Source organism: Falco biarmicus, chromosome 2, assembly GCF_023638135.1.
Source record: "Falco biarmicus isolate bFalBia1 chromosome 2, bFalBia1.pri, whole genome shotgun sequence".
Taxonomy (NCBI): domain Eukaryota; kingdom Metazoa; phylum Chordata; class Aves; order Falconiformes; family Falconidae; genus Falco; species Falco biarmicus.
Window position 1 is genome coordinate 114851195 of NC_079289.1, and position 25516 is coordinate 114876710.

The 25516-nt window shown below is 37.2% G+C and overlaps 1 protein-coding gene across 4 annotated transcripts in view; it reads left to right on the plus strand.

Annotated features, from left to right (window-relative positions):
* The window catches only part of DCAF6 (DDB1 and CUL4 associated factor 6), a 90619-nt gene that overhangs the window by 23289 nt on the left and 41814 nt on the right, over positions 1-25516 (plus strand). For all 4 annotated transcript variants that reach the window (XM_056327759.1, XM_056327756.1, XM_056327757.1 and 1 more), the window contains exons 4-10: positions 4757-4942; positions 10052-10165; positions 11333-11468; positions 13424-13638; positions 16283-16376; positions 19780-19899; positions 20146-20391. In XM_056327759.1, coding sequence (XP_056183734.1) covers positions 4757-4942; positions 10052-10165; positions 11333-11468; positions 13424-13638; positions 16283-16376; positions 19780-19899; positions 20146-20391 — 1111 coding nt within the window. The remainder of the gene's footprint in view (positions 1-4756; positions 4943-10051; positions 10166-11332; positions 11469-13423; positions 13639-16282; positions 16377-19779; positions 19900-20145; positions 20392-25516) is intronic.

Genomic DNA, 25516 nt, shown 5'->3' on the forward strand with positions numbered 1-25516 from the left:
ATTACCATTTGAAATTACATTGCCTTGTGTGTGCATGTGTGTGGACGGAGAAGGATTTGTACTGAAGTAGGGGAAGCAGGCTTGTGAAGGGGGAAGTGCTGTGAAGGTCTCTGCTTCTTCCACTTCTGCCCTCACATGGGTTACGAGGCAGTCGAATGGCTTCCAGTAATGCCAGCTAGCATCCATCACGCAGCAGCAGTGTTCCACGCTTTGCTCGTTAAGGAGCTGCTGATAGTTTGATAGATCTGGGGATCCTGTGCAGCAGTGTTCAAGCGAAGTCCTCGCTCCTTTGCTTTCTCAGAGGTTGAGTACTTGAGGTGCTGAAAAGTGAAATGTGCTGGGGAAACAAAAATGTGTGTGTGGTCTTGGTGGAGGAGAGTTTGAATAGAAGGTTATGGAGGCAGCAATATTTTGCCTTCCTGAAGAGCTGCGGTGGGAAAATAATAGTGATCTGGAGTGTTGCCTGTGATTTATCGGTAAGATACCTTCCCTTGCTTCCCCAAATGAGCCATAGCTTGCAAACTTCATCTCCCGTTCAGCTGTTGGTGTGCCAGTCTGACAGAAGTTCAGAGCAGTGTCACTAGACCAGGGTTTCTTCTGGACTGGGAGTTCAGCTGAAGAGGAGGAGGGTATCTAGGACAGCTATGAAATGGGTGAAGGCTATATTCCCAAGTGGGTGTTGTTGGAGGGACTTGCAAAGTAAAAATTTTTTGTGCAAGTAAAGGGTGTTTAATATTATTTACTGTGCAGAGTTTATTTTAATATATCACTATAGCATAGTTGCTATATCATTATCTTTAATATATAATTATATTAAAATATTGGAACATTTTAATAAACGCAGCAATTTAAACTTTATGCTTTTATGGGATGGTTTGGCGTTGTTTCCCCATTGTGTACTACTGCTGTACTTAAGCCAAATGAGAAATATAGGAGATGTTTTGTTTTCTTATTTTTAAGTCAGCTGAGTTATTATTTTACAGCAGATCAGATAGATTTATCCCCACCCCCCACCCCCTGCCCATTCAAATGTAATTATAAACCAGCAGGTACTAGCAAGAAGACTTAATAATCAGTGTTGTTCCTGAAGCATACTAGAGAGGTGATTTTTAATGCCTCTGACAGTTGTGTTAGCTTATTTTCTCTGGCTTGAGTAACAAAATCAATACAGGAAAAGGGAGCAAATTGGTATTAGTACCAGAACTCTACTGTAATTCTGTCATCTTGGCAGATATCCTTATCACCATATTTTCTGTTATGAGCTGGCTACAGTAACAAAAATAGACTTCGGCCATCAATGTAGTCTTCTGTGTTAGTAAAGTATCTGATTTAGTAAGGAAGCATTTAATCTTGTTTAATTCTTATTTACATGAGTTTTATGTAAGTCACTCCAGTTTGTGTTATCTATGGCCAGATGCAAATACTAATTGTTACTGTGAAATGTGTCTCAGAAGGAGACATTTTTCTAAACGTTTCTCAAGTTTAAATAGGTTATATGCTTATAGTGTTTGTGCATCTGGGGAGAAATGTGTTACTTTATTTGTATAGTAATTGCAAGTCTACATCAAAAGGATGAGCACTTTATTATAGTTTTGGAGTGGCTGAGAAGAATTCGTCTTGTGGAGCTTTTCTTCTGCATTTTACTTGTTTTAGGCATCACGAGTACGAGGGGTGGGGAGGGGGGAAGAGTTTGGCTGGAGCTCAGGCTCTACCTGCTGCAAGTATGGATTAAAAAGACAGGAATTCCTGTATTCCCATCAGGTTGAGCACTCAGTTTTCAAAACTTTTAAATGGAGCCCAAGACTTCTCTTAGCTAATACCTGTGTGAAGACAGGATTCTTAGGAATTAATTACACTTGCGGTTTTTGAATCTTCAGCCTGGTTTGCCTTCTGGGAGAGAAAGGGTTCAGCTTGCAGGAGAAGGTGCTGGGGGAGGATTTGGGGGGTGCTTAGTGGGGCTGAAGATACGCAGCTTTTCTAGAATCATGTTTGCTACTTTTCACTGCAGGGTGGGGTTCCATTAGGTTTGCTTTCCTTTTACTTCTAAAGGGGGTTTGACCTCTTCAAAGGAAGTACTGTTGAAAAGGCTGGATTGTAAATGATTCTGTGGCATCTTGAGTGGGAACCCTAAATTAAATACATCTTGAAAAACTTAGTAACCCACTGATATTTGAGTTGCATTTGTTTCAGCAGGCTTCTTTTCAAAAAGTAAGCCAGAGTGGAAATAAAACCACTTTTTAAAACTGGTTTTAGTTTTTAACGTGACTTAAAAAATGCTTTTTTTTTCATTATGGTAACTTTTTATCGTAAACAGAACTTAAACATTTCAGATTTAAAGAAGGCAACAGAGTAGCTGCCAGAAATTCTGCTTCCTTGGAGGAAAATACTTATTGTTAGGGATGGAGCTTGTATGCAAGCTTCTGGGATCGCTACATAAATTAGTAATCCCATCCCAAGGATTTAATCTGTGCTTTTAAGAGATACATTTTGATTTCTTGAATTTGTTGCCTCTTCAATTGATTTTCTGTGTAAGATATTACTTAAGAAATTACAAAAGTTATGAGGATGTCAGAATTACTACAGCTAGTCAACTACTTTAAAGAACATCTGAAATCCTTTGCTTCCCCCTCCCCCTTTTCCTCAGTGATTAAGTATTTGTAGCCTGTTATATGCCGGTAGTAAAATACTCCAATGGAGTGAGGTGGTAGTATTGTTTCACTCTGTGTAGCGACAATAGGCTTTTGAGGATTGGTTGTGTGTGTTGTATTTGCTCATCTTTTTCGCTGCCTAGGTACCAGCAACTTTGTATGCCTCTTTCTCCTCCCTCCAAGGCAGCCTAACAACCAGAGTAGAAAAGGATGTACAAGTCAAGGCTGTACAAGGATGTGCAAGTCAAGAAGGGCATGGAAAGTCTTCTGCATATAATAATTGCTGCGATACTTTAATACTTCTTATTGCAACATTGTGCAACATAGGAAATTGAGGGGCATGTGAGAGGAGGTTAGATCCACATGTGAGAAAACTCTACTGAAAATGCGTAACTGTCTTCTTTTTTTTTTTTTGAATGCTGTTTCAGTTTACAGTGGAGACGAGAAGAAGGGAAGGAAAGAAAAATCTAAAAAGAAGGTTTTTTTCCAAGTTTGAGCGCCATCATCTCCATGTCTAAACTGAGATCAGCAGATGGGAAAAACTGCAGCAGAAAATTAGAATAAATTAGCTATTGTCTGCATGAAAAGCAAGGGCATTAGATTGGGCTTGTGCGAAAAAGGGGGGAAAGTAAGAAGTATCTACAATTTGGTGAGAGAAGGACATTGTACACCAGAGCAAAGAAAAAAACCCCCTCCGCTTGCTTATATTCAGCAGTAGAGGAAGTGATGGAGAGCTGGCAAGATGGTAGAGAAGCCCCTAGTAGTTTAAATTTATTTAGTTTGGTTTTAATGACTAAGATAAAAAAGGATTTCTTGTCAGGACAAAAATATTTCTTTCACAGTAGCAGTAATGTAAAATCAGAAGTGGGACGGGCAGGTGATGTCTTTAACTTTAATCTGAACTAGGGTACCTTATGGACTTCTTGGTCTGAGTTGCTTTTTTGATAGAGTTCCTAATTTCTTTTGAATGTCTGGATTTGGAATGCTTTCAGTAAATTGCAGAGATCTGAACCAATCTAAATGAAGAAGCGTATTTATTGAAATAAAATTAATGGGTTACATCTCCTGATTTTGATTATTTTTCTTAATACTAAGCCTTGCGTATCTTTCAGAATATGCAGATACACTTAATCTTTTTTTGTGTGAATTGTTTAAAAGGTGTGAAATAGCACTTGTGAAATATTAGGCATGAGCTGTTGCTCGGAGAGAAACTTCATTTGCATAGTATTTTCTTTGATTAAGTTGATGGAGTGGAAATTTGGAAGTAATTTTAATACTGTAAACAGCTTGGTGAGTATCTTTTTCCTATTAGTGGTGAAAATGGAGTTTGGTTTAAGTGCTGCAGATGGGAGAAAGAAGGTAAGAATAGAATGTTCACTAGTGCACAGGGAAGTGTATGGAGGGGGTTTTTTTTTGGTTTTGGTAGACTAATAAGTATGTTAGAAAATATAAAGAGTTGTCACAAAGTGTTTAAAACCAACTGGTGGTAAAGTAAACTATATGCTTCTCTGCTGTACTGTAGATGAATGACATTCATTGAGACTTAAGTCTTAGCTTATTGCCCTGTAATCATGTTCTGAAATCTTTATTTTTGACTGGTTTCAAAACATCCTTTCTTATAAGCTTCAGTTGTCCTTTATAAAGTGAGTTTATTTTAAGAATAGCATGAATTTTTAAAGTCTATAAAGTTGACTTGGATCGCAATGCCTTATTCTTCTTGACCCGCAATACCCCAGATCTTCTAAATCCCTCCTCGCTGACATGCTGGCTGGCTGCGCTATCACCCTGGGCTAATGTTTTACTTGGAGAAACTTGATGTTTTATATCACTAGCATTTTAAAAACAAAAGGTGGCAGTTGCATTTCAGTCCTTTCATTTTGTAGAGTACTTTGTGCAAGTGCGTAAGTGAATGTCTCTTGTGGAACTGCTTCGTTCTTAAAAGAAATTCGGTGTAAAGACAGCTTCTCTGTTCTGGTGTATTAAACTGTAGGTTACTGGCAGCCTGTACATAACTGATGTTTTATAGTGCCGGAGTCTGTTATTTCCTATTCTTCATTGCCTTTGAAATTATTAAACTGATACAGCCTTCCTTTTTCTCTTTTCCTTAGGTTTTAACAACCATTCGCTCAGGACACAGGGCCAATATTTTTAGTGCAAAATTCTTACCCTGCACCAACGACAAACAGATTGTATCTTGTTCTGGAGATGGAGTCATTTTTTACACTAATGTTGAACAAGATGCGGAGACCAACAGACAATGCCAGTATACATGCCACTATGGAACTACCTATGAGGTATCTCACAAAAGTCTGATAATTTTTAAGATGGATAGAATACGTATTTTCTTGTATTGTTGCCCAAGATTTTAACCAGACTGCCAAAAGCTTTATTTCAGTGAGAGCTGCAGAACCTTCCTTCTATTTTTGGTTTTGGTTTTTTTGTTGTTTTGTTTTTTTTCTTATTTGGTTTGCTTTGGTGCGTGGTTTTTTTTTGTTTGGTTTTTTTTTTTTTTTTTACATTCTTAGAGTAGGCTTTAAAAGAAAAATAAGTTGTCTAAATTAAATGGAAGACTTTCCAAAAGGTAGTGTTATTAAGACCACTTTCTTTGCAAATGTAGCTGCTAAATACAGCTTCACTGAAAGAATCCTCTGCAGAGCAAAACTGATTTAAATTGTGCTGTGAATTTCTTTCTAAAGTAGTTTGGGGAGTGGGGGACAGTGGCTATGATTTGCATTTTAACTTCTCTTCTCCCCTTCCCCAACTTTTCAGCAGTTTAATGCCTTTTTCACAGTTTAAATCCTTCTAAGAAATGTTTATTTCAGCATGTGTGAATAAACCTATTGATAGTTTTAGGTAATTTCTCTATTTGATTTCATAGTTAATTCTTCATGTGTAGATTCAGCACCAGTGCTTTCAATCCTTGCTTGGAAGTTTTGTTCCTATAAATAGGCAAGTGAAGAAAAAAAATGTTACTCAAGTTAGGAAGATAATCAGATTTATTGACCTATTTATTTAATTGACAGCAAAATCTGCTTTTAAAACTTACTGTGCTTAAAATAGAAAAAATACTGCTATTTCCTTCATAGGTTATAAATGTTCCAGTGCTGTGGTTTTTGATTATTTTTTCTTTGTTTGGTTTTTTTAACTACCACAGTACACAGAGAGGGGGAAAAAATGCCAAACTGATCGCTGCTTGAACTATTTCACTCAGATTTCATGGCAAACTTTTAAATATCTTTCTTTGTAGGTTAAGTGAACAGAATATTTAAAAATACCTGTTAAGAAATCAGGTGTTTGTGTATGTGAAAAGGCTGTGTGAAAAAAGAAAATGGATGCAGTATTGCCAGAATTAATTTTTGATCATGTATAGATGTGTCCTTACATTTGTAATTACATGTTTTCCATTAAAGGTTTTGTCAAAAATGCTTCTTGTCTGCAGGGTAACTGTGTAGGTCAGTTGAGAGAACCTTGTGGTGTTCACTCCATTTCTGGGGTTTGTGGTTTTGGTTTTCTTCTGTTTTTGTTTGGTTAGATATGGTTTTGCCTGGGGTTTAATATAAGACTGTCTTTTCAGTTTTGCAAAATGCGCTTCTGGATCCCAGGCTTGCATCATCTGCTTTTATTTTGGAGATTTGTTTTGCCCGAGAAACTGCTGTTGCCTTTGAATAGCATCAGTCCTTATGGCCCAGGGTCAGAAGCTTAAACTGCCTCAGTTCCCACTGAAGTTTACTATAGATAGTAGTCTGTGTGCTACTCTGTGGATTCTGCGCGTTGGTTGGATGTTCTCTGTATCTCAGATAAAACCTGGCTTTTCACCAGAACCTCTAGAGACCGAGATGCTATTTCTTAAAAACAAAATGCCCTGCTTGAGGATGTGGGTGGTCAGGTCCTTGCACTGTGACTTCGTGGGGAAATAAGAGCCCCCCCCTTGGTGGTGGGCTGCAGGCTTGGGGGCAGCCACTTAGGGGCTCAACGGGTACCTCTGTCCCCTGGGTAGCTAGCTGTGAGTACTGTATAAAGCAGCTTTGAGCTTGAGACTAGGAGAATGGTTATGGATACGGTGCCGAGGGGCGGTGAAGGCAGTAGTAGAAGTATCATTGGAGCAGTGGGTTTGGGTGTGTGAGGTTTGGGTTTATGGGCGAGGCTGCTCAGAGTGCTGCTCATGAAAGAGTCGATGGCCGCGTGGAAGTCGCTGCGGTGGTCTGAAGTGTTGATGTGCCTGAGCTTGTGTTGACCAACGCTTTGGTTGATCCCATAAAGTGACTGACACCAGGTGGTGCTGCAAACCAGTGGTCAGGCTGGGAAAATTCAGTGAAAGCAGTTGCCAGTTGTGCTTGTTGGGTCAGGGGTTGTAATGGAGGCTAGAACATAACACTTCCAACCTGTAGTATGAGATGTGGGTTGTCTGGTTGTCTCTTCGCAAGGTGTTGTTTGTCATCAGTAATGATGGTATGCATGTTGCAAGTTACTAAACCAGATGATAAATATAAACTTCATAGGTACAACAAATTGAACTTGTCAGACTGTAAGAGTTTGAAAAATATTTTAGAAGAGATACGAAGAGCCTAACAGTTTGGCAAATCATGGTGCAAGTTTTATTGTTGTCCATACAGAACAACTAAACTGAGCAGTAAGTAGTTGTAGAATATAGTAGAATTCTTCAAAATCATTCGTTGAAGATAGTACGGATGGTTGCTGTATTGCACAGTCAAACCGGTGGCATTTGGTATGGTGTTTATTCCGCAAATAATGTGAACAAGAGGACATTATTGTTTTGAGTGACAGCAGTGTGATACTGTTTTGGTCCTTTGTACTGCTTTTCAACACAGGTAACGGAAGGAATCTCAACCCCCTTGTATAACTGACTATTTTAACAACCGTGTCTCTTTTTGAGGTTACTTTTCTTCACCTGTTTTGCACTGAGGTTTAACATATCTCAATTTGACCTCTCTTCAAAAGGATAGGTTTATTATACTTTTGGGAGGTACTTTTATAAAGGCTATAAATTCTGTTACTGTGTCTCAAACCTGATATTTGAACATGAAACGTATGCATTACCTTGTGGCATAGCAGATCTTTTTTTGAGCCTTGGCATATGAAAGTATAATAAATAGCAGGGTTTTTTAAGTAAATGGCTGAGATACAGCTTTACTTTATGACATAACAAACTTGGTCACTGAGAGGTTTCTGGAGTGGGAAAATAATTTCAAAATAGCATGACGTTACTGCCCAGCTGTATGTAACCACGTCATTGTATTAAATATAGAACTTTGACTCATTGGATTCTCTAAATAACAAAAGCTTGTATCATCTGCCCCTGAGGTACCAATTCTAAATTTGAATGTGGTTTGAATTTGTACTGCACTTTAAACTTGGAGTTTATGGCAGTCCAAGACGTTAGAAAAACATCAATTGAAAGAGAGTAATGTGGAAATTTGTGTAGATTGTTATGAACTGTGAGATAACTGGACAACTGTTTTTCATTCTGGGGGAGAATAGAGTAAGTAGAGAGAGGGAGACATGTTCTTGAAATGTTTCTGGACAATTTATTTTTTATACATTTATTTTTACTCAGCCAAATGCTTTTCTTTATTGCCCTTTATGTTAATTGCATTTCAGAAGAAGAATGTAATTTTATGGAGAACTCTTACCTTCATATTTTCAATACAGTAACATGACCATATAGCTATATATTTTTAAAGTTAAATAGAAAATGAATTTTTTTTGTTAGTAAAAAAAGGATGAAAATTATATATGTAATGTGTAGTTGTTGAACTTAAATTTAGTAATAATGACATAATTATTTGGGTCAGCACTTCTGAGTTTCTATTTTAGTGCTTATAAAGTACTTAGTATGTTTTTAAACACCGCACAAAAATTGTGTGTGCAAGTGGAGGTATGTACTGCAATATTACATGCATATTGTCAAACAGTATTAGTGTGAATAAAAATAAAATACAACTACTAGAAATAAGGGCTCGCTGTGTTATACCATGTTCAGCAACATTCTTGGTACGAAGTAAATGTTCTCAATAAAAGCTCTGCATCGAAATACAGCAAAAACGCTGGAAGGATTTCGTGGATTGAAGAACAATTGCTGGCTTTTATAACTACACCAATGAGATTAATTTGAGTGAATTTGTAGTCAAAAACACTCTTTTCACTATGTTATGCTAACGTATTGAGGAATAATGGTCGAAGCTCAGAAGTTTATTGTTCCATTGTTGTTAAAACCTTGGGTTTGTTATGCCTGCTAAACTTTTTGTTTGTCAGCAGTAAGATTTGGCATGGCAGACCTTGTCTTAGTTAATTTATATATGTATTTTTTATATATATATAAAATGTATTTTTTATATATATATAAAACATTACAAGACAAAATGCTGAATCCTGCAGCGATTACCGGTGTAATCCCACTTCAGAGAGATTTGCTGATATCCGTATTTATTAAGAGTTGAAGGGGAGAATAAATTATTGCATTAAAAATGTGAAGAATCACTCATTTACTCTGTGTTGAATTAGTGTATTGCACAATTACTGATCTTTGCAGCTTTCTAAATTTCTATGAAGTTACTGATAGTAGCAGTAGTGTAAGAGAAAAAAATACTGCTAGTTTCTACAACATGCTCTGTTTTGTATTTAAAGGATAGCATGTAAAAACATGACTTTTCATGTACATTCATTGACCTGTGGAATTCACCTTTAATATTATCATTCCTTGCCTTTTTATTTTGTTTTAAGGAGGCCTTCTTGAGTGAAGCTATACATGTGACTCCATCTGAGTCTTCTCTAGTTTGAGTAGGGCTGAGGTCAGGAAAACGGTGCAATACAGTGCTCTCTTAAAAAGTTAAATAAATAAATAAATATATATATATAAAATGCAGGGGGGGGGAGGTTAGTAACACCTTTTAATGTATAGCTGCTTCAGCGGACAATTATGAATGTAAAGGAATGGCCCCATGGGACTGAAAGCCGTCTAGTATTTTCATGTCATTCACACTTCTGAGGGTTTTTTGTTTGTTACTGTCTTTGATTACTTGATAGAGAACAAACTGAGCTTCTGCTGAATTATTGCAGCGAATTGATTGCTCATCTGAAAACTGATTGCAGTAGATGTACGTTGCTAATTAAAAGATAATAGAAATAACTAAGTTTTGACTTACAAATATTTGATCTTATGTGACGTTCCACAGTTGCTTTAAATTCATTAGTTCAGACCTTTTCTTGAAAACAAAGACACATCAGCAGTTTTTCAGTTTTCCTCTTTATTTCAACAGAAAGCTTGACTTGCCGTAATTGCTTCAGTCTTTACTGCTGCTCAAAATACTGATGCTTTTATTTTCATATTAATGGTATGGTATTTCTGGAAGTATTAATTTTTTTTTTTTTTTTTTTTTGAGCAGATTATGACAGTACCAAATGATCCCTATACTTTCCTCTCTTGTGGTGAAGATGGCACTGTAAGATGGTTTGATACTCGAATCAAAACAAGTTGCACAAAGGAAGATTGTAAAGATGTAAGAGTGAAATCTTTTAATAAAGATGACCTAAATGTAGAGCTGTACATCATACAAACATAGGATATGAATTCTGGTAAGGCTTTTAGAAATAATAGATTTCAGGGTCCTTGGTGGAGATGACAACATATTTCCCAAGAAACAAAAAAAGTTTGGGGAGTCTCTTTTGATTTTTATTTATTTATTTATAGTATCTCCTGTGGCATTTTTTTAGTTTATGAACTTCAGTGTGAGGCTTCAGATATAGTAGAAAAGATTCTATGTTGAAATTGAGTCTCTTGGTCTGATGTACGTCAGTTACTATAGAGTACAGAGTTCGAAGTAAAAAATGAGTCTTGAAAATCATCTGCAGCCTTGAGTTCTTGAGCATCCTTTGTCCTTCTGTAAGAAAAGATTTGGTAATGAATTATACTAGATCAAATTAGTCACTGGTGTTACTCCCTAGAAGGTAAGGTATTGGTGGTATCTACTGTGTTTACATTTCAGAAACAGTTTTAATATTGGAGAAAAACTGACAGCAACGTATGTATTACTACTTTAGATTAATTTTATTCTGCTATGCACTTCCTTACCCCTTCTAGGGGTTCCTCTCCCCTCCCCTCCCCTCCCCTCCCCTCCCGACACAACTCTACAAGTCCCCCCTCCACACCCCATACAGCTCCTCTATACACTCCCCCTATACGTGCACACCTATAGGTTCCCTCCCCGGGCCCCTACAGACCTGCCCCTTTATCCAATTATCTGCCAATGGATGAAATCTATTCTGATCCTTTAAATCAATTTAAACTGTTTCTGTGTATGTGGTACTCTTATGGAAACATAGATTACTGTTGAATTTTAAGAAAATCCAAGGTGCAAGCTAGTTTATAGATCTGTAGTTGTTATGTTTATCTATCCTTAAATGTTTCTGTTGTTTGTTTCTGTGGTTTGTTTTGGTTTGTTTGCTTTCTTTTTTAGTTGATCTCCTGCTGTATTTCTTCCTCTGATAGTTTTCCTTCCCTGCAGTGGCTTTTCTCTTTCACATATTTACAACCTACCTTCACAGGGGCAAACCTAGTTTTCTCAAAACCTCCCCGACTAATAGGCTTGTGTCCTGAAGTAAAAAATAGAATTATGTTTCAAACTTTCAGAGCTATTATTTAAATGCTGTATTTTTGTTTGTTCCAGGATATTTTAATAAACTGTCGGCGTGCTGCCACTTCTGTCGCTATCTGTCCACCAATCCCCTACTATCTTGCAGTGGGTTGTTCTGATAGCTCAGTGAGAATATATGATCGGCGAATGCTCGGTACAAGAGCAACAGGTAGGAACCATACCTTACAGTAAGCTTTTCTAACCATTTGCAGATCCTGTTTCAGATTCTTTTTTTCCAAAATGGGTGGTGAATGACTGAAGTGTAGTATCGAATGTAGCGTAGCTTTCTTCACTGAGGACTATGCTTTGTAAATAACAGAATCGTTTCACTTTAATACTTGCTAATACAGAAATCTTCAGGTAAGTAAACTTAATCTCTTCATCCATCTTAGGATATGTGATACACTGAATGCAGAAAAAGACATTTTGTCATGTCTCTTCTTTTGTCTTGAAATATGTGATTCCGAGATTCCAGAAAGCTAATGATAGCAGCCTGCAGTGGTCCACCTGAATTTTACTGTAGTTCTTTTCTTCTTGTACTCTGCCAAGCTGGAATGCATTGCTTCTTATGGGAAGAGATCTTATGAACTCTACAATATCATGCAGTATGCTTACCTTTGCAGTAGTTGTTGTTATAGCTACCGTATTTTTACTGAGAAGCTACAAATCCTTCAGGTGAAAGCTAACATGCTTCCAATGCGTACCTAAGGATTTTATAACAAAAAATTCAGGTGACATGCAAAAGTGTTATGTAGTTTTAACATAGCTCTTTCTTACAGTGTATGATCACTGTTTGTTTGGACACGTATGAATTAATATACATAGCTGTGCATACACATTCATACAAGTAATTAGTGTCACAGAATCTGTCATTTCTTGCAGCATTTTCCTGTTGATGATTGTGATGGAGGAGCAAGGAAAGAGTACAGATCACTCAATAAACATAAAAATAGCCCTCTCATCGTGCTAACATTCTTATAAGATTTCTTCCTTTCATCACAGTGGTCAGCAAAAATCTGTGGCAGCTGCCTGAGAAACAGATTCGGGGGGGGGGGGGGGGTTGATGTAAAGGTACTACGTACCTCTCTTGTGCTGTAACAATACAGGACTAAGATGAACTCAGGTATGCTGGCCTAGGGAGTAAAGGAAGGAAAAGACAAAATGTTGAAGACTCTTAATTTTTCTGGATGTAGTGGTATAGGGTTCTGTTGTTTGTTTTGGGGCTGTGTGTTTGGCTTTTGGTTGTTATTTTTTTTTTAGAGGTGAAGTATTCTATGACTTGTGAGCAAACTATTGATTTTCACTTAAAACATTCTGTTTCAGTCCTGCTATAGTGTGAGATGATAAATTCTGAATTGTTCTGTGGTCAAGGGCAGACTGTGGCGCATACTAAGCCACAACAGGTATGCCATGTGGGAAACAGTTACATGGCAAATTATGAGGTTTTGGAACAGTCTGTTTTTCTGAATGTTGGATCTTCTTAGAGGTAACTTTTATTTGCTCACAAACTATAATTCTAGAATTTAAGATAGTTTTAGTGTGTGGAATGGAGGTGAGTTGTCAGGGAAGCATGGTATGTCCAATGTATTGTATATTTCTGTAGTTTCAAAGTGACAGCACTATTATGTCTCAAAGAAAAACTACTATTTTTAAAAACATTTTGGGTAGAAAAGAGGAGATGTGTGTCCTAAACTTTTAAGGTTTCATATAATTAATTCCTTTCTAATTTGTGTGTAGATACAGATTTGCATTATTATTGTGTAAAAGTTCTTGGGTTCCAAAATTTCCATTTGTACTACATTTGACAGATAGCAACCATACTGTCATGTGATGTGTATGTGATATATAAATATATTTCTCTGTGTGTGTTCATCTCTTTTTTTTTTTTTTTTTTTAATGATGTATGTAGTGTTTGTAAACAAAAATACAGAATACCAGTAAGATCTGATATGTCATTACTCAGATCCAATTTAATGTAGAAGCTACAGGATACTTAGCTTTTTTTCTAATCATCTTTTGTTGGATGTTAAATAAGTATATTGAAGATGTTGAAAAATTCCCATAGTAAATATATGGTTTCTTTCTTCCCCCTGCACTCCTTTTTTTTTTTTTTTTTTAATATAGGGAATTATGCTGGTAGGGGCACTGTTGGAATGGTGGCACGTTTTGTTCCTCCTCATCTCAATAACAAATCCTGCAGAGTAACATCTCTCTGTTATAGTGAAGATGGTCAAGAGATCCTTGTTAGCTACTCATCGGATTACATATACTTGTTTGATCCCAAGGATGACACGGCACGAGAACTTAAAGTTCCTTCTGCTGAAGAGAGACGGGAAGAGGCAAGTGATTAAGATGACCTGTTTTCATGTGTGTTTTTTTTTTTTTTTCTTGTGACACACTTACATCGGTTGTATTTCCCTTTAAATTAATCTTGAATTAATGTTGATGTTCATAGACTGAGATGTGACAAGTAGATTGCACGTGTACACTGTATTTATTTATTTATTTACAATATTTTGTTGCTCTGGTTTTCTTTCTTGTCTGGTTTTCCTCTCCTAAAGATGAGAAGGCATCTACATGAACCTCAGGTTCTAAGACCAGCAAGGGTGGTATGTCACTCTCGTAACATAGGTGTAACAGAGGTGTATTCTCTATTATTTTCCATGCCACCAAAAGCATATTCTTTGAAATCAAGTATAAATACTTTGTTTAAAGTTACCATTTAATGACAGAGACGAGGGGGTACAAAATGTTTAGATTGAGGAGGTAAGCCACTGGTACTGAACAGTATTAAAAGTTTCAGCTGTGTAACCAAAACACAAGCAGTTGTTTATTATCAGCTCAGCTGCAATGATGCTGACCCTTCCAGTCTAAATTTTCTGATCAGTGTAGAACAAATCTCTTTAGCCACAGTGAAATTATACATCTCTTCCCCCTCCCGCACTGCTCCAACCATCCACTATTTTCTCTGGCATTATGCTCTCACCCTTTCAGAAGCTCCTCTGCTTGGTGAATTCATTACCTTTAGTCTGAGACAGGGGCTTCAAGGGAGTTTACAATGAGTTGTCAACATCCTGCTGTCTCCACCTGGAGGATGAGTGTGATGATAGTGATGGTGATTTCTTCCTCCTCTTTGCTGGGAGAAGCATGATGCTGATGTTTTCTTCCTGTTTTTTTCTTAGAATCTACTTGGAGGCTGTTTTATGTTTTTCAACACATTTTACATTACCTGTTTTCTTTATTAGTCAGCCAGTGTGGCACGGTTTTACTTTTAACTGCTTGTTCTTTGTCCTTGTTATCCCTAAACCAATTGTTGCTTGGGTCCAACCTTTACAGTAAACAGCCACGGCTGGGTTGCTGAGAAGGTGTCTCCCTGGTACCCTCCTGTGCCCACACCTGCAGGGTATCTGCTGTCAGCCCCTCTGCCTGTACTACTTGGTGCTGCATCGGGTGTCCTGTGGTCATCAGTAGTTCTTTTTTCTAAAGCTAACTAACTAGCTAACGTTCCTGTATGTACCGAAACTGTTAACAGGTGATTGTATGCTACACTTCTATGCAAGTCTCAGTAAAACTAAAACAAATTCGGTGATAAACATCCTTTTTTTTTCTTTCTGTGAACAATCACTGGAAATTGCTGTTGCAGCTGAATGAGCTAACAGAACGCTCCAAGTGAAGTCCAGGCAAAGCCCGACAAGTGTGAGGCTTGCGTTGTTAGCTTCATATTAAACCTGTGGCACGTTACTAGCAATGACCATGCTCTTATTTATTGGGCCACAGGCTGCTATTACTGGTACAAATATTGTTGATCAGGAGGGGGTGTAAATTCGTAGGACTGAGGAGGAATGTCCAGGTGAGTTACACTGTTACCTCACTGAGGCAGGAGCGAGCAAAGAGGAACCCAGAAGAAGTGGGATGCCCTGATGGTCCTGCACTTCTCCCTCTCTTCTGTGTAACATTAACCTGATGTGAAGTAATTTGGTGGTGAACTGACTGCCCAGTCACTGTAGAGAGACATGATTGTGGCCACCTATTAATAACAGATCTTACATATTCTTTTCCTTTGTAGGCATGGAATGTGTCCTGTAATCTTTTCTTGCTGCTTGATTTTCCTGAAATGCTATTTTTATTCCAGCCTGGCTTTAAGTTGTATAGAGTAGAAGAAATGTAAAGCTGGCTTTCTGAATCTGCTGGCTCCTGAAAGATAATACTTTAACATGCTTTCACCACAGGGGTTTTGAGTTTAATTTAAAATTGTCAGCACAATTATTCACCTTTTTTTTTAAAAAAAGCCAGGAATACTCAGCCAATACACGTAATTTCAAGCTCCAAACTGCCTTTGTGAATGTTCAAAGCTCTGGCTGTATCCCTTCAAGTTGCTGGAAGTAACACTACCTATATAGTACCTGTACTATACTTCCTGCTGCAAAACCCCCGTTATAATTTTTTTTAAAAAAAAGATGGGTTAAAAAATAAACTAAAATATATTTTCTTAAAATTTCTTTGTTTTAGTAATGCCTGATTGTTTTTTTCCTTTTGCTTAGATGCAAATGCACATTTCATTAAACTGAAGCTGCCATATAGGTTTTAACATGAAGGGGTGAATACTTTTGCATCCAGGCTGAATTCTGGAAAACCTTAATTACTGTTCAGTATGGAAAGCCTCAATTAACATAGTAGAGTTAGTACTGCATAAAATAAAAGCTGCACTTACTCTGAGAGATTAATTTAGACTGTTGAAGTTCGGTGTAGCTAAAACTCTTGCATTCTTATTGTTACAGTTTTGTGTTTATTCATAGTTGATCTGAACATATGACTGACATTCCATTTTTTTGTGACACAAATTTATGAAAATTAAGAAAATGGAGATACTACATTTAAATTTAGACTTAGAATTCTGTACTGTCTGAAATAAATAGCTTAGCTTTGTAATGCCCTTCTCCACCTCACCCCATCCTTTTTTTTTTTTTTTTTTTTTTCCCCTAGTTACGGCAACCTCCTGTTAAACGTTTGAGGCTAAGAGGGGACTGGTCGGATACTGGACCAAGAGCAAGGCCTGAGAGTGAACGAGAAAGAGATGGTAAAGTGTTTCCTTTTGGAGGGAGGTTGTTGTCTTTGCTTGTGTCATTTTTTTTTTGTTTGTTTGTTGTTGATTTGGGTTTTATTTTCCAATTTTTCTTCGGTATTCCTGTGCTTCAAACAAAACTGTCCATGTTTTAAGAATCAGCCGGGTCTTAAGATGGTTTTCTTAGAATTTAACACCAAACTGCTATTCTACAGTGATTGTTAAAAATGTCTAAATTTAAAAATATTTTTAAATCAGAAAAATTGTTGCTTCAGGTAGTCTGATGTAAATCAAGGGGAGCTTGTTTCATTGTCATTAGTCATACGGTGACACAAATACCTATTTCCCTTTTTGTAGGCAAGCCTCATATGCAATCAGAGTTACAAATTAAATGCTCTATAACAGTTACATTAGGGGACTGAAATTCAGAGCAGTAGGATACTAATACTGTGCCTTTCACTTTTTTATAAAACATGTAGTGACTAAATTGTTATGCTTATATTTTCATGTTTGTAATGTATAACTCAATTACTTGAGGTTTCAGCAGATAGAGCATTCTGAAAGCTATGCTTTAGTAACAGAAAATGGGACACCAAAGCAGGACGGGGGATGCTTTGTCACTCATCTTACTCTCCACTTAATGATGTGTTTTTGTTTAAATCTGACAGGTCGTGGGGGTATAAGGATTTGTTCTAGATCCCTTAAATCTGTCTCGCTTCTCTGCCTACCATTTACCTTTCTGGGTTTTCTGTTGTTTTTTTCATCCTCCTGATTCCTCAAACTACAATAAAATTGTCTAGCTGTGTCAGACTAATGGTCCATGTGGAGTACGATTCCGTATCCTACACGGGCAATAGGAGATGCTGTTTAGGGAGGGAACTCTTACCTTAGTCTGTTGCCTTTGTTGCTCCCACAGTGTTTGGAATTAGTGGATTAGAAACGTTGGAGGGTACGCTCCCATCTGTTGCGTTAGAATCTGCATATGGTTCTCTTGCCTTGAGTTTCTGTAATCCTTTTTTTGAACCTGCTGATAGTATTTCCTGTGGCAAAAGACTTGAGAAGTTCAGTGCCTGCTGTGTAAAGGAATACTTTCTTTCCTTTTAAACTGCTCTGTTTCATCCTATAATTCTAATATCACAGAATTTGATCGTTAACAGTTTTATGTTCTGTTTACTTAGTGCCTTAGTTCCACAGATCTTATTTGTATAGCCCCTCATGTTAGGGGCACTTTTGCTATCACTTTTGTTGCAGGTTTTTCCGATCAAAATTAATTGCTGCTTTACCTTTGCACAAAGTTACTTTCTATCTAGATTCTTTCTCGGTTAAATATTTCCAGTGTCCTTCTAGCTGTCATTTCCCCATAATGTCAAGTAAACCTGCTGGTGAGGAAATGAAGCCTGAGAAAAGGACTCCTGCAGTATAGACCTTGGCTAGATTTTTATTTTCTCAAAACAAAGCTTCAATATCTTTACTGTGCATTGTTTGAGACAACTGTATAGTGACAGAGAGAGAATGGGTATATTGCATTAGTTAGGCATGTGGTGACCTGTGCCTTATTTTCCTGTTAACCATTCATTGTTCTCTCTTCTCATCATTAAATACCTTTTGTCTGTTTTCTTCAGCTGTTGCATTCCATTTTTTGTGTTTTAAGCTCCTGAGGTCAGAGCTCCTCTGTCTGGTGTACAGGGAAGGGAGTGAGGGATCCCAGGGGAGGCTCAGTGACCTGCAGTCTGGAAATGAGGATAGACAAGGGCGCTGAGGTCAGACTGAGGGGCATTGTTTTTGTGGGAGTGGGTTGGTGTGGTCCCCTTCCCTTCTCCATTCCCAACGATGTCTTTCAAACTCAAGCAAATCATCCCAAAGCAAGGTCTAGTGCTGATATATTCAAGCTGTATCGTACCAGTGAAGATTGTCTGCAGTCCTGAAAGATCATCAGTTGCGCCAGATATTTGATTAGTTGTGGATAACTGGCTAGCTGAAAAGGGTCACATAGACATCGTCCAGCTGGCTGGACAAAAATGCACATCGCTCTCAGCTTATCTGAAGTAAAGCAAAAATACACTGTCTTTGGCTGTTCTTGTTACACAATAACAGGAAGATTTTGGTGGGAAAAGAATGTTGCAGGTGGGAACAGATAACTACAGAAGAGAAACTAGGGGCGGGCTTGGTATTTAGGCAACTAACCAATAATGAGCTTAACTTTTGTAATATGTATGAGCTAATTATAAGAAGGCATAAAAGGTGACTGTAAGGGACAATAAACGAAGTCTGCTGATCACTCATATTGAGTGACTGTGTCTTCCCTCCGTCACGACAATTAGTCTTTCAGCTTTTATAACATCTGTGCAGGTTGCAGCACTGATCTTGTTCTTCTGTATCACTGTATATGTTCTTCCCAAGCGTGCTGCAGAATCTTTCAGTGTTAGCTTTTGTATGCAGGATATTAAAATATTTTTCACATACATATTTTCATAAGTAATAGTACTTCACAGGGATTCTATTTTTTAAGGTCTTTCAATTACAAAACTTTTCCAAAGGTTGCTCAAACACCAGATACCTCCAAAGAGGCTAAGGGGCCATCAGAAGCTCTTAACTTCAATGTGAGTGAAATGGTCCAGTCCAGTGGAATGGTTTTCTATTGGAAGATGCCATTCTGTTTAAAAACATCAACAAAACAAACAAACAAAAAAACCCACCCAAAAACCAAACAACCCCCTCCAAACCACCACATTTCACAGACTATAAAAAACCCTTAAAAATTCAAATACTCTATTTCAGCCTTTCATGAATGGAATTTTTCCTATCTTCTTTCTTGAAATGAATTTTCTTTCATATGTACTAAACCCAGAAATAAAATGAGAAGAAAATGTTTTGAGTTATGTTGAAAGAAAGTATGTCAGAGATTGTGCTGCTTGGGAGTCTTTGCAGTCCCGAATCTTGATCGGAAAGTGTGAAAATGAAAAACCTTAGAAGAACTCTGCAGTTGTATTACATTACAACCTTCTGGAAATATTAAAAACGTCATGTTCTAATTTTATGCTAGTCTTTTTTTCTCTTGCATTGTTTAATGACAAAATGTATTATTTTACAATTAGCTGGAAAAACATAAAATCTAGGCTTTCTTAACTTATTCAAGCAGCATTTAAAACTGAATGACGCAAATTTCACAACATCGTGTGTACAAAAGCTCCCAGGTAATTGTAAAGCAGAAAAGGAGTTGTTGGTTTTTATGTGGTGCTGGGTTCAGCTGGCAAGTCTTGCTGGACTGTTGTTGCTGAAAAAAGAGATGGTTCAGGGGGTTACTGGTTCCGTAGCTTACAGCATAGGGTTGGTTTTTTCTATGAAGGAAAAAATGAGGGGGAGGGGGGGAAACGAACGCTTTTGTGAACTTGTAGATAAAACTTTATTTGTTTTACAGGGGAGCAAAGTCCTAATGTCTCTCTGATGCAGAGGATGTCAGACATGCTGTCAAGGTGGTTTGAAGAAGCTAGTGAAGTTGCACAAAGCAATCGAGGACGAGGAAGATCACGGTCCAGAGGTGATTTCCTTCTTTTCAGGAATAATAATTACAACAGACAGTATGTTTGTACTGAAAGTACAGGGAGTGAATATCAGCCTTTCTGAGGTGTAAACTAAGGAATTTTTAGTGCACTCTGAAGGACTGAGCACACCTGTTTGCCATATGAATGGTAATACAAAGGGATCTTTAGAGACAGAGTAAGTTTACCTTTGGACTCTTGTTTTTCTTGCTGCTTTTTTTATTGTTTTTTATTTTTAATCAAAGGTGGGACTAATCGGGCAGATGCTCCTGCTACTAATAATGTGCCAGCTAGTACAGAATCAGAAACTGCAATGGAAGTAGATGGTTCTGAACAACTTCCATCATCTTCCTCTTCTACAATGTCAGCCCAAGCTCCTTCAACATCATCTTCAACAGGAAGTCCCCCTTCAACTTCATTGTTGTCCTCTCCTGATAATGAACAAAGGCCTTCTTTAGGGGCCTCAGCTCAACCTGTGCTCCATCAGTCTGGTGAGAAGAAATCCATCTTGTCATTGTTTATGAAAAATGTTTTCATAAGAAACAATCTTGATTTAGGATGTTGTGACTAACTGATCTCAATCTCTTTTTTTTTTTTTTTTTTTTTTTTTTCCTTGCACATCCTTAATGAGACTAGGTATTTTATAGTTACCAAGTGTCTGCAACTGTGGTTTAAAGAAAGAGTAAAACCATCAACTGTAGATTTTTGTCTGAAGAAGAAATCTCAAAGAGGATAACCAGTATAATCTTTTAAAGTAGAAATAAATTATTGCTTGTTTTTTCCCTAAACTTTTATTGTTCTCTTCTTGGAGTATAAGTAACATCATGCCTTCTTCAACTGTGTTTTGGCTGTAGTAGCATCAGTGCAATGAGTAGTAGAACTCTCTGCTTGCTATAATGGGAGGAAGTAGAGAATGGCTCCTTCAGTAGGAATCTACATTCTCAGTGTTTCAGCCAGCAGTGTGATTTTTTTGCTTCTCAAAAGTATTTGGATAGACAGGGCTCACCTACCATGATACTCCATTATTCATTAATAAATTGTACTACATACTGATTTTTAAGTTTGTATATCTTGAAGAAACTAATCTGTATTGAATACAGCCTTACATTCTTATTGTGGGGGGGAAAGGAAAAAGTATATTGCACTGTCAGTGGCAGAAACTTATTCAGGTAGTAAAAGAGCAGGTTGTGCTTTGACTTGACCTTTTCCATCTCTATGCAGGAAAAGATGCCACAGTCTTTAATTATTTGTATGAGAGTTTATTTTTACCTGTTTTAAGTGAGTTTTAGGCCTCACATTCGGGGTGGAAAAGGCTGACGTGATCTGAAACGCCTACGGGTTCAGACATCATGATTTTAAAATCCCGTGGCTGTTGTATCAGTTCACCTTTTGTCTTGTACATATTCTGTGGTAAAAAAATAAAGGTCTTTGTCATTGGAGAAGATGACTGGCAGCATCTTCAAGCCTTAAACTGGATGTTCTGAAGTAAAGGAGAGATGGGGGTTTCCCAGGGAGAAGTGTGCCTTTCAGTGTTCTGTGGCTGCTGCAGCCAAAATCCTTGGGAGAAGTGAGAAATTAGTATCTAGTATCTGAAAGACATAGAAGCTAAAGATGTAAGTTGAAATTCATTAAATATATCATTCTTGCCCTTTCAAAACTTACAACTAGTCCGGTGTTTAGAGGAAACAAGCAGTGAGCAGAAGTGTGACAATACACACAGTCCAGATACTATTTCTAGAATAAGTGAATGCTAGAAAATTTACTAGCAGAGGCTTTTAGTCACCTATATTTTATATTAGTGTTGGTGTCCGCCTACTGCAATCTCAAGTTTTTCACAATACGCATACAAAAAATTACGGGGTCTACTCCAATTCAGTGTAATCCACTTTAGCTGCCACGATCTTTGGTACAGTGGAATAGTCACCAGAGAACACACATACCATTACCAAGGGTTCATTTTGATCTTTCTTTTTTTTTTTTTTAAGTATATGGTATATTCTGGAGCTTACACTGGCCAGGAGAGTATGTCTTATAATAAAAATAATTGCTTCAAACTGTCATTGAAACTTTGTGGGTTGCATAATGATAATGCACTAGAGAGCATTTCTGGAATTATGATGCATTTTCTGTCCTGCATTTTAAAGAATGTGTGCTGACCAGAAATAAATGTTTTCCTCTTTTTCTTTGAATTTGCTTGAATTTCTAAGTAAAAGTTTATTCTGCTAGCATGAAGCTGAAGTTGTTATTTCTTAGTCCAGCACTTAAAAGCATTTCCTCTTTCCCAGTGTTACTTCAGACTTAAGACTCTCCATATATTCAGTCTTGAAAGGGGTGGAGGTGGTTGATTTGTTGACAGGCTGGATACTTTCTAATGGTTGATGAGCTGCTGAGTCTTTTTTTAAGTCAGTCACACACGCCCTACCCCAACTTCCAAACCCACAGAAACAAACAAAACTTTATCTAGTATTCTTTACTGCTCTATGCAGGTTTTAGTGTGGGACTGGGTGTCATCTTTAAATTGTCTACAGGAGTCCTGCGGGAGTAAACTTAACAGTACTATGTGTTTACACACTTAGTAAGCATCTTGTCTAGTTTGCACTGCTTTTGGAACACTTAAGTGACTGTAAAACAAGTCTTTGTGTAACATGCACAGGTCCAGGGAGAGGGGAAGCTCCTGTGCAGAGAGAGCAGGTCGGGGCAGTAGCAGTGGGTTTATGAATGGGTAGACTTGAATGTGAATTTCCATTTTACAATGTTTGTACATTTACGTAACTCATAACAAGTGCTCGGTTATGAGACTTTATTTACTCAGTCTCTAGTCTATAAATATGAAAACATGGCACTCTGCTTCAAGGACAGGGTTCCCCGAGTTTGTTTTAGCTGCTTTTAGAGGTGAAAATAAAACCTGCTGTTTTTCTGGGTGACAGGATAGGGAAAGTGATTAATAGAAATAGTAGTTTTAATATAGTGGTGTTTAGTAGGAAGACCAGATAGAGGTGTGTTGTAAAAGATGGGTGACTAGAGAAGCATTTTGGAAAGTGGAAGAAGGAAAGCAAGAGGCTTTCAGCCGTCATTTTGCATGAAGTGGTGGTAGATGAAAGTTTGATTATGGTAGCAAAGAGCCAGCAAATGAAGAACATGGTTCTGGCTGGTGACTTCCGAATTGGAGCATGAATTCATACTACAGAATGGAGCAGGTGTGTAAACAGCTTTCCATAAATCATTTCATTTCTGCATATTTCTGTACAGAACACAGGCACTGGTGGTATTCCTGTCTTTGAAATAGCAATACCTTTGCATATGTATTATAATTCAAATATATTGTTAGTATGTTCCAGAAAATATGCCATGTGGTAGGCATTTGAGCTTCTACATATGAATGAATTACTTCGTATCTTCATGTTTTAAAAAGCACACGTTCAAAATAGACTCAGTACAAAAATGGTTCAGTACTGGCAGCTTGTTGGGATAAGTCTCTTTATCGGAATGTATATTCTAGTAGAATGCAATTGGAACATTTGAGTAATTTGCAAGTAATTAAGATAAGCGCAAAATCTCAGGAGCCTGTTCTTTTCAGTATGTTTGAATTTATTTTATTTTATTTATTTATAAAGAGATGGAACAATTGCTGGAGATTTTCACGTTTGTCCCTAAGGAAAAAAATAGCAAATTTCTATTCTTGCCCTGCTTGGCCCATTCAGTGGAAACTGGAACCATTGATTAATTTTTTACATTAGTTTTAGGATGCTGTAGTTTTTAAGCTAGGAATAAACAGCAGATACAACAAACTGTAAAACATAATGGTGGTTTTCCCTCATAAATAATATTCCAGATACCACTGATCCCATTGGGAGGGAGAGTAGGTGGGCAATTGACTAATTAGGACAGCTTACTCTTAATAGGTGTTTTGATATAAGGTAACTTTGCTTTTAAGTTTTGAATGGGAAAGTGGCAATAGCTGGGTTTTTTCTTTCCATTTCTGATTCCTCACTCCGTTTGCTGGCAAAATAAACATTTGCTTAGAGGTTCTGAAATGTGTTAAAAGGTGTTGTCATTTAACATAGTCATTTAACAAGTAGTTACCGGTTTGTTTTGAATTGTAGTTCTTACTACATCTTAAATTGTAACTGTCTCTGGATTGAGTGGAACTGAATCAGCAGCAAGTACTGAAAACTGCAATTTTAGGCATCACTGAAATTTCCTTAAAAGCATTTTCTAGACTGTTTGGAATTCTAATTTCCATAAATGTTCATGGCGCATGAAAACTATTCATAGCAAATCTCTCTGATGTGATATTCCTTTTAGGAATTACATCTTCTTCTTTCTTGTTATACCTCGTCAACCATAAACTGGCAGGATATTATTTCCCAGAAGTGGTATTAGATTGCGGACATGGCTATTTGATATTAACTGGTCCCTGCCCCTCATTTTGAATGGTTGGATTCTGTCTTTGGGTTTGTTTCTTTTTATGAAATAAAATGTTAAATTTGGTTGCTTCACTGAGTGAATAAAGGTTACAGAATACTTGTAAAGCTTTTGCTTGACTGAAAGGTTATATGCCAATATAATGCTCTCTAGTAATTTAACATTTTATAGTATTGATTTTTTTTTTTTCTTTGCAGATTTCCTCCTATCTACAAAATACTCCACAGTGCATTTGATATAAATACTTTCAGGAAAGGTCTAGGCTAGCAGTTCATAGCACAACTAGCTAGAGCATTTGGTGTGAACGTTTTGAGTCTGAATTAGCTTCTCTGCTCTACTGTATTATAGGTGACAGTGGTTCAGGTCAATGTTGTGCTTCAGCTATTGTTAATAAAGACCTATCTGTGTCGTATAAAGAGAAGTGCTTGCTATACAGCACTTGTGTAAGCAGTGGAAATCTGCAAAGAGCATGGGAAGAATAAAAAATTACTTGGTCACTTAGTTTTATAGTAGTTTGCAAACAATACTGTTAATCAGGCAGTGCACTGGTACATGCCAAAACACTGTAACTGACAAATGAATAAAGGCAAAATGGTGAAAACAGTGAAGTCTTTAAAGGTGGAACTGAGAGAATAGTCTGTTAAGAGAATAATAGTAAGAATTGTTTATGATTAAATAAATCAGTTTCTCTGTAGGACCACTTAACTATTTTCAGACTTTGAGTCCTCACCTGCTGGGAATGTCTGAGATAAAAAATGAGTTCGTATTAAAGTGTATTTTTTGGTTGAATGCTGTTCTGCCACATATTTCCATAGTCCCAGATTCCTTTTTTCATAGGTTTGTTTTGATCAAAATTGTACTAAATTTATCTTTTTCACATCAGGAAGCTACACATTCATTTTGAGAACTTGTCTGTAGACCACAGTTGCATAATTTCACACCACGAATATTCTGATTTGTTATGTATGTTAGGAACATGGAAATAAATATTTGTCTGCTTTGTTTTGAATCAGTCAGGATCTATCTATTTTCATTAAATAATTCTTTGATAAATGGTTGGATGGGGAGGGGATGTATGTGTGCGTTTAGGAAGAGGAAAACAATTTAAGCATTTTCTTTTATAACTTCTGGATGTCAGTAAATGATTTACATATTATTTTTTTTTTTACTGTAATTACACTTAGTACCTGT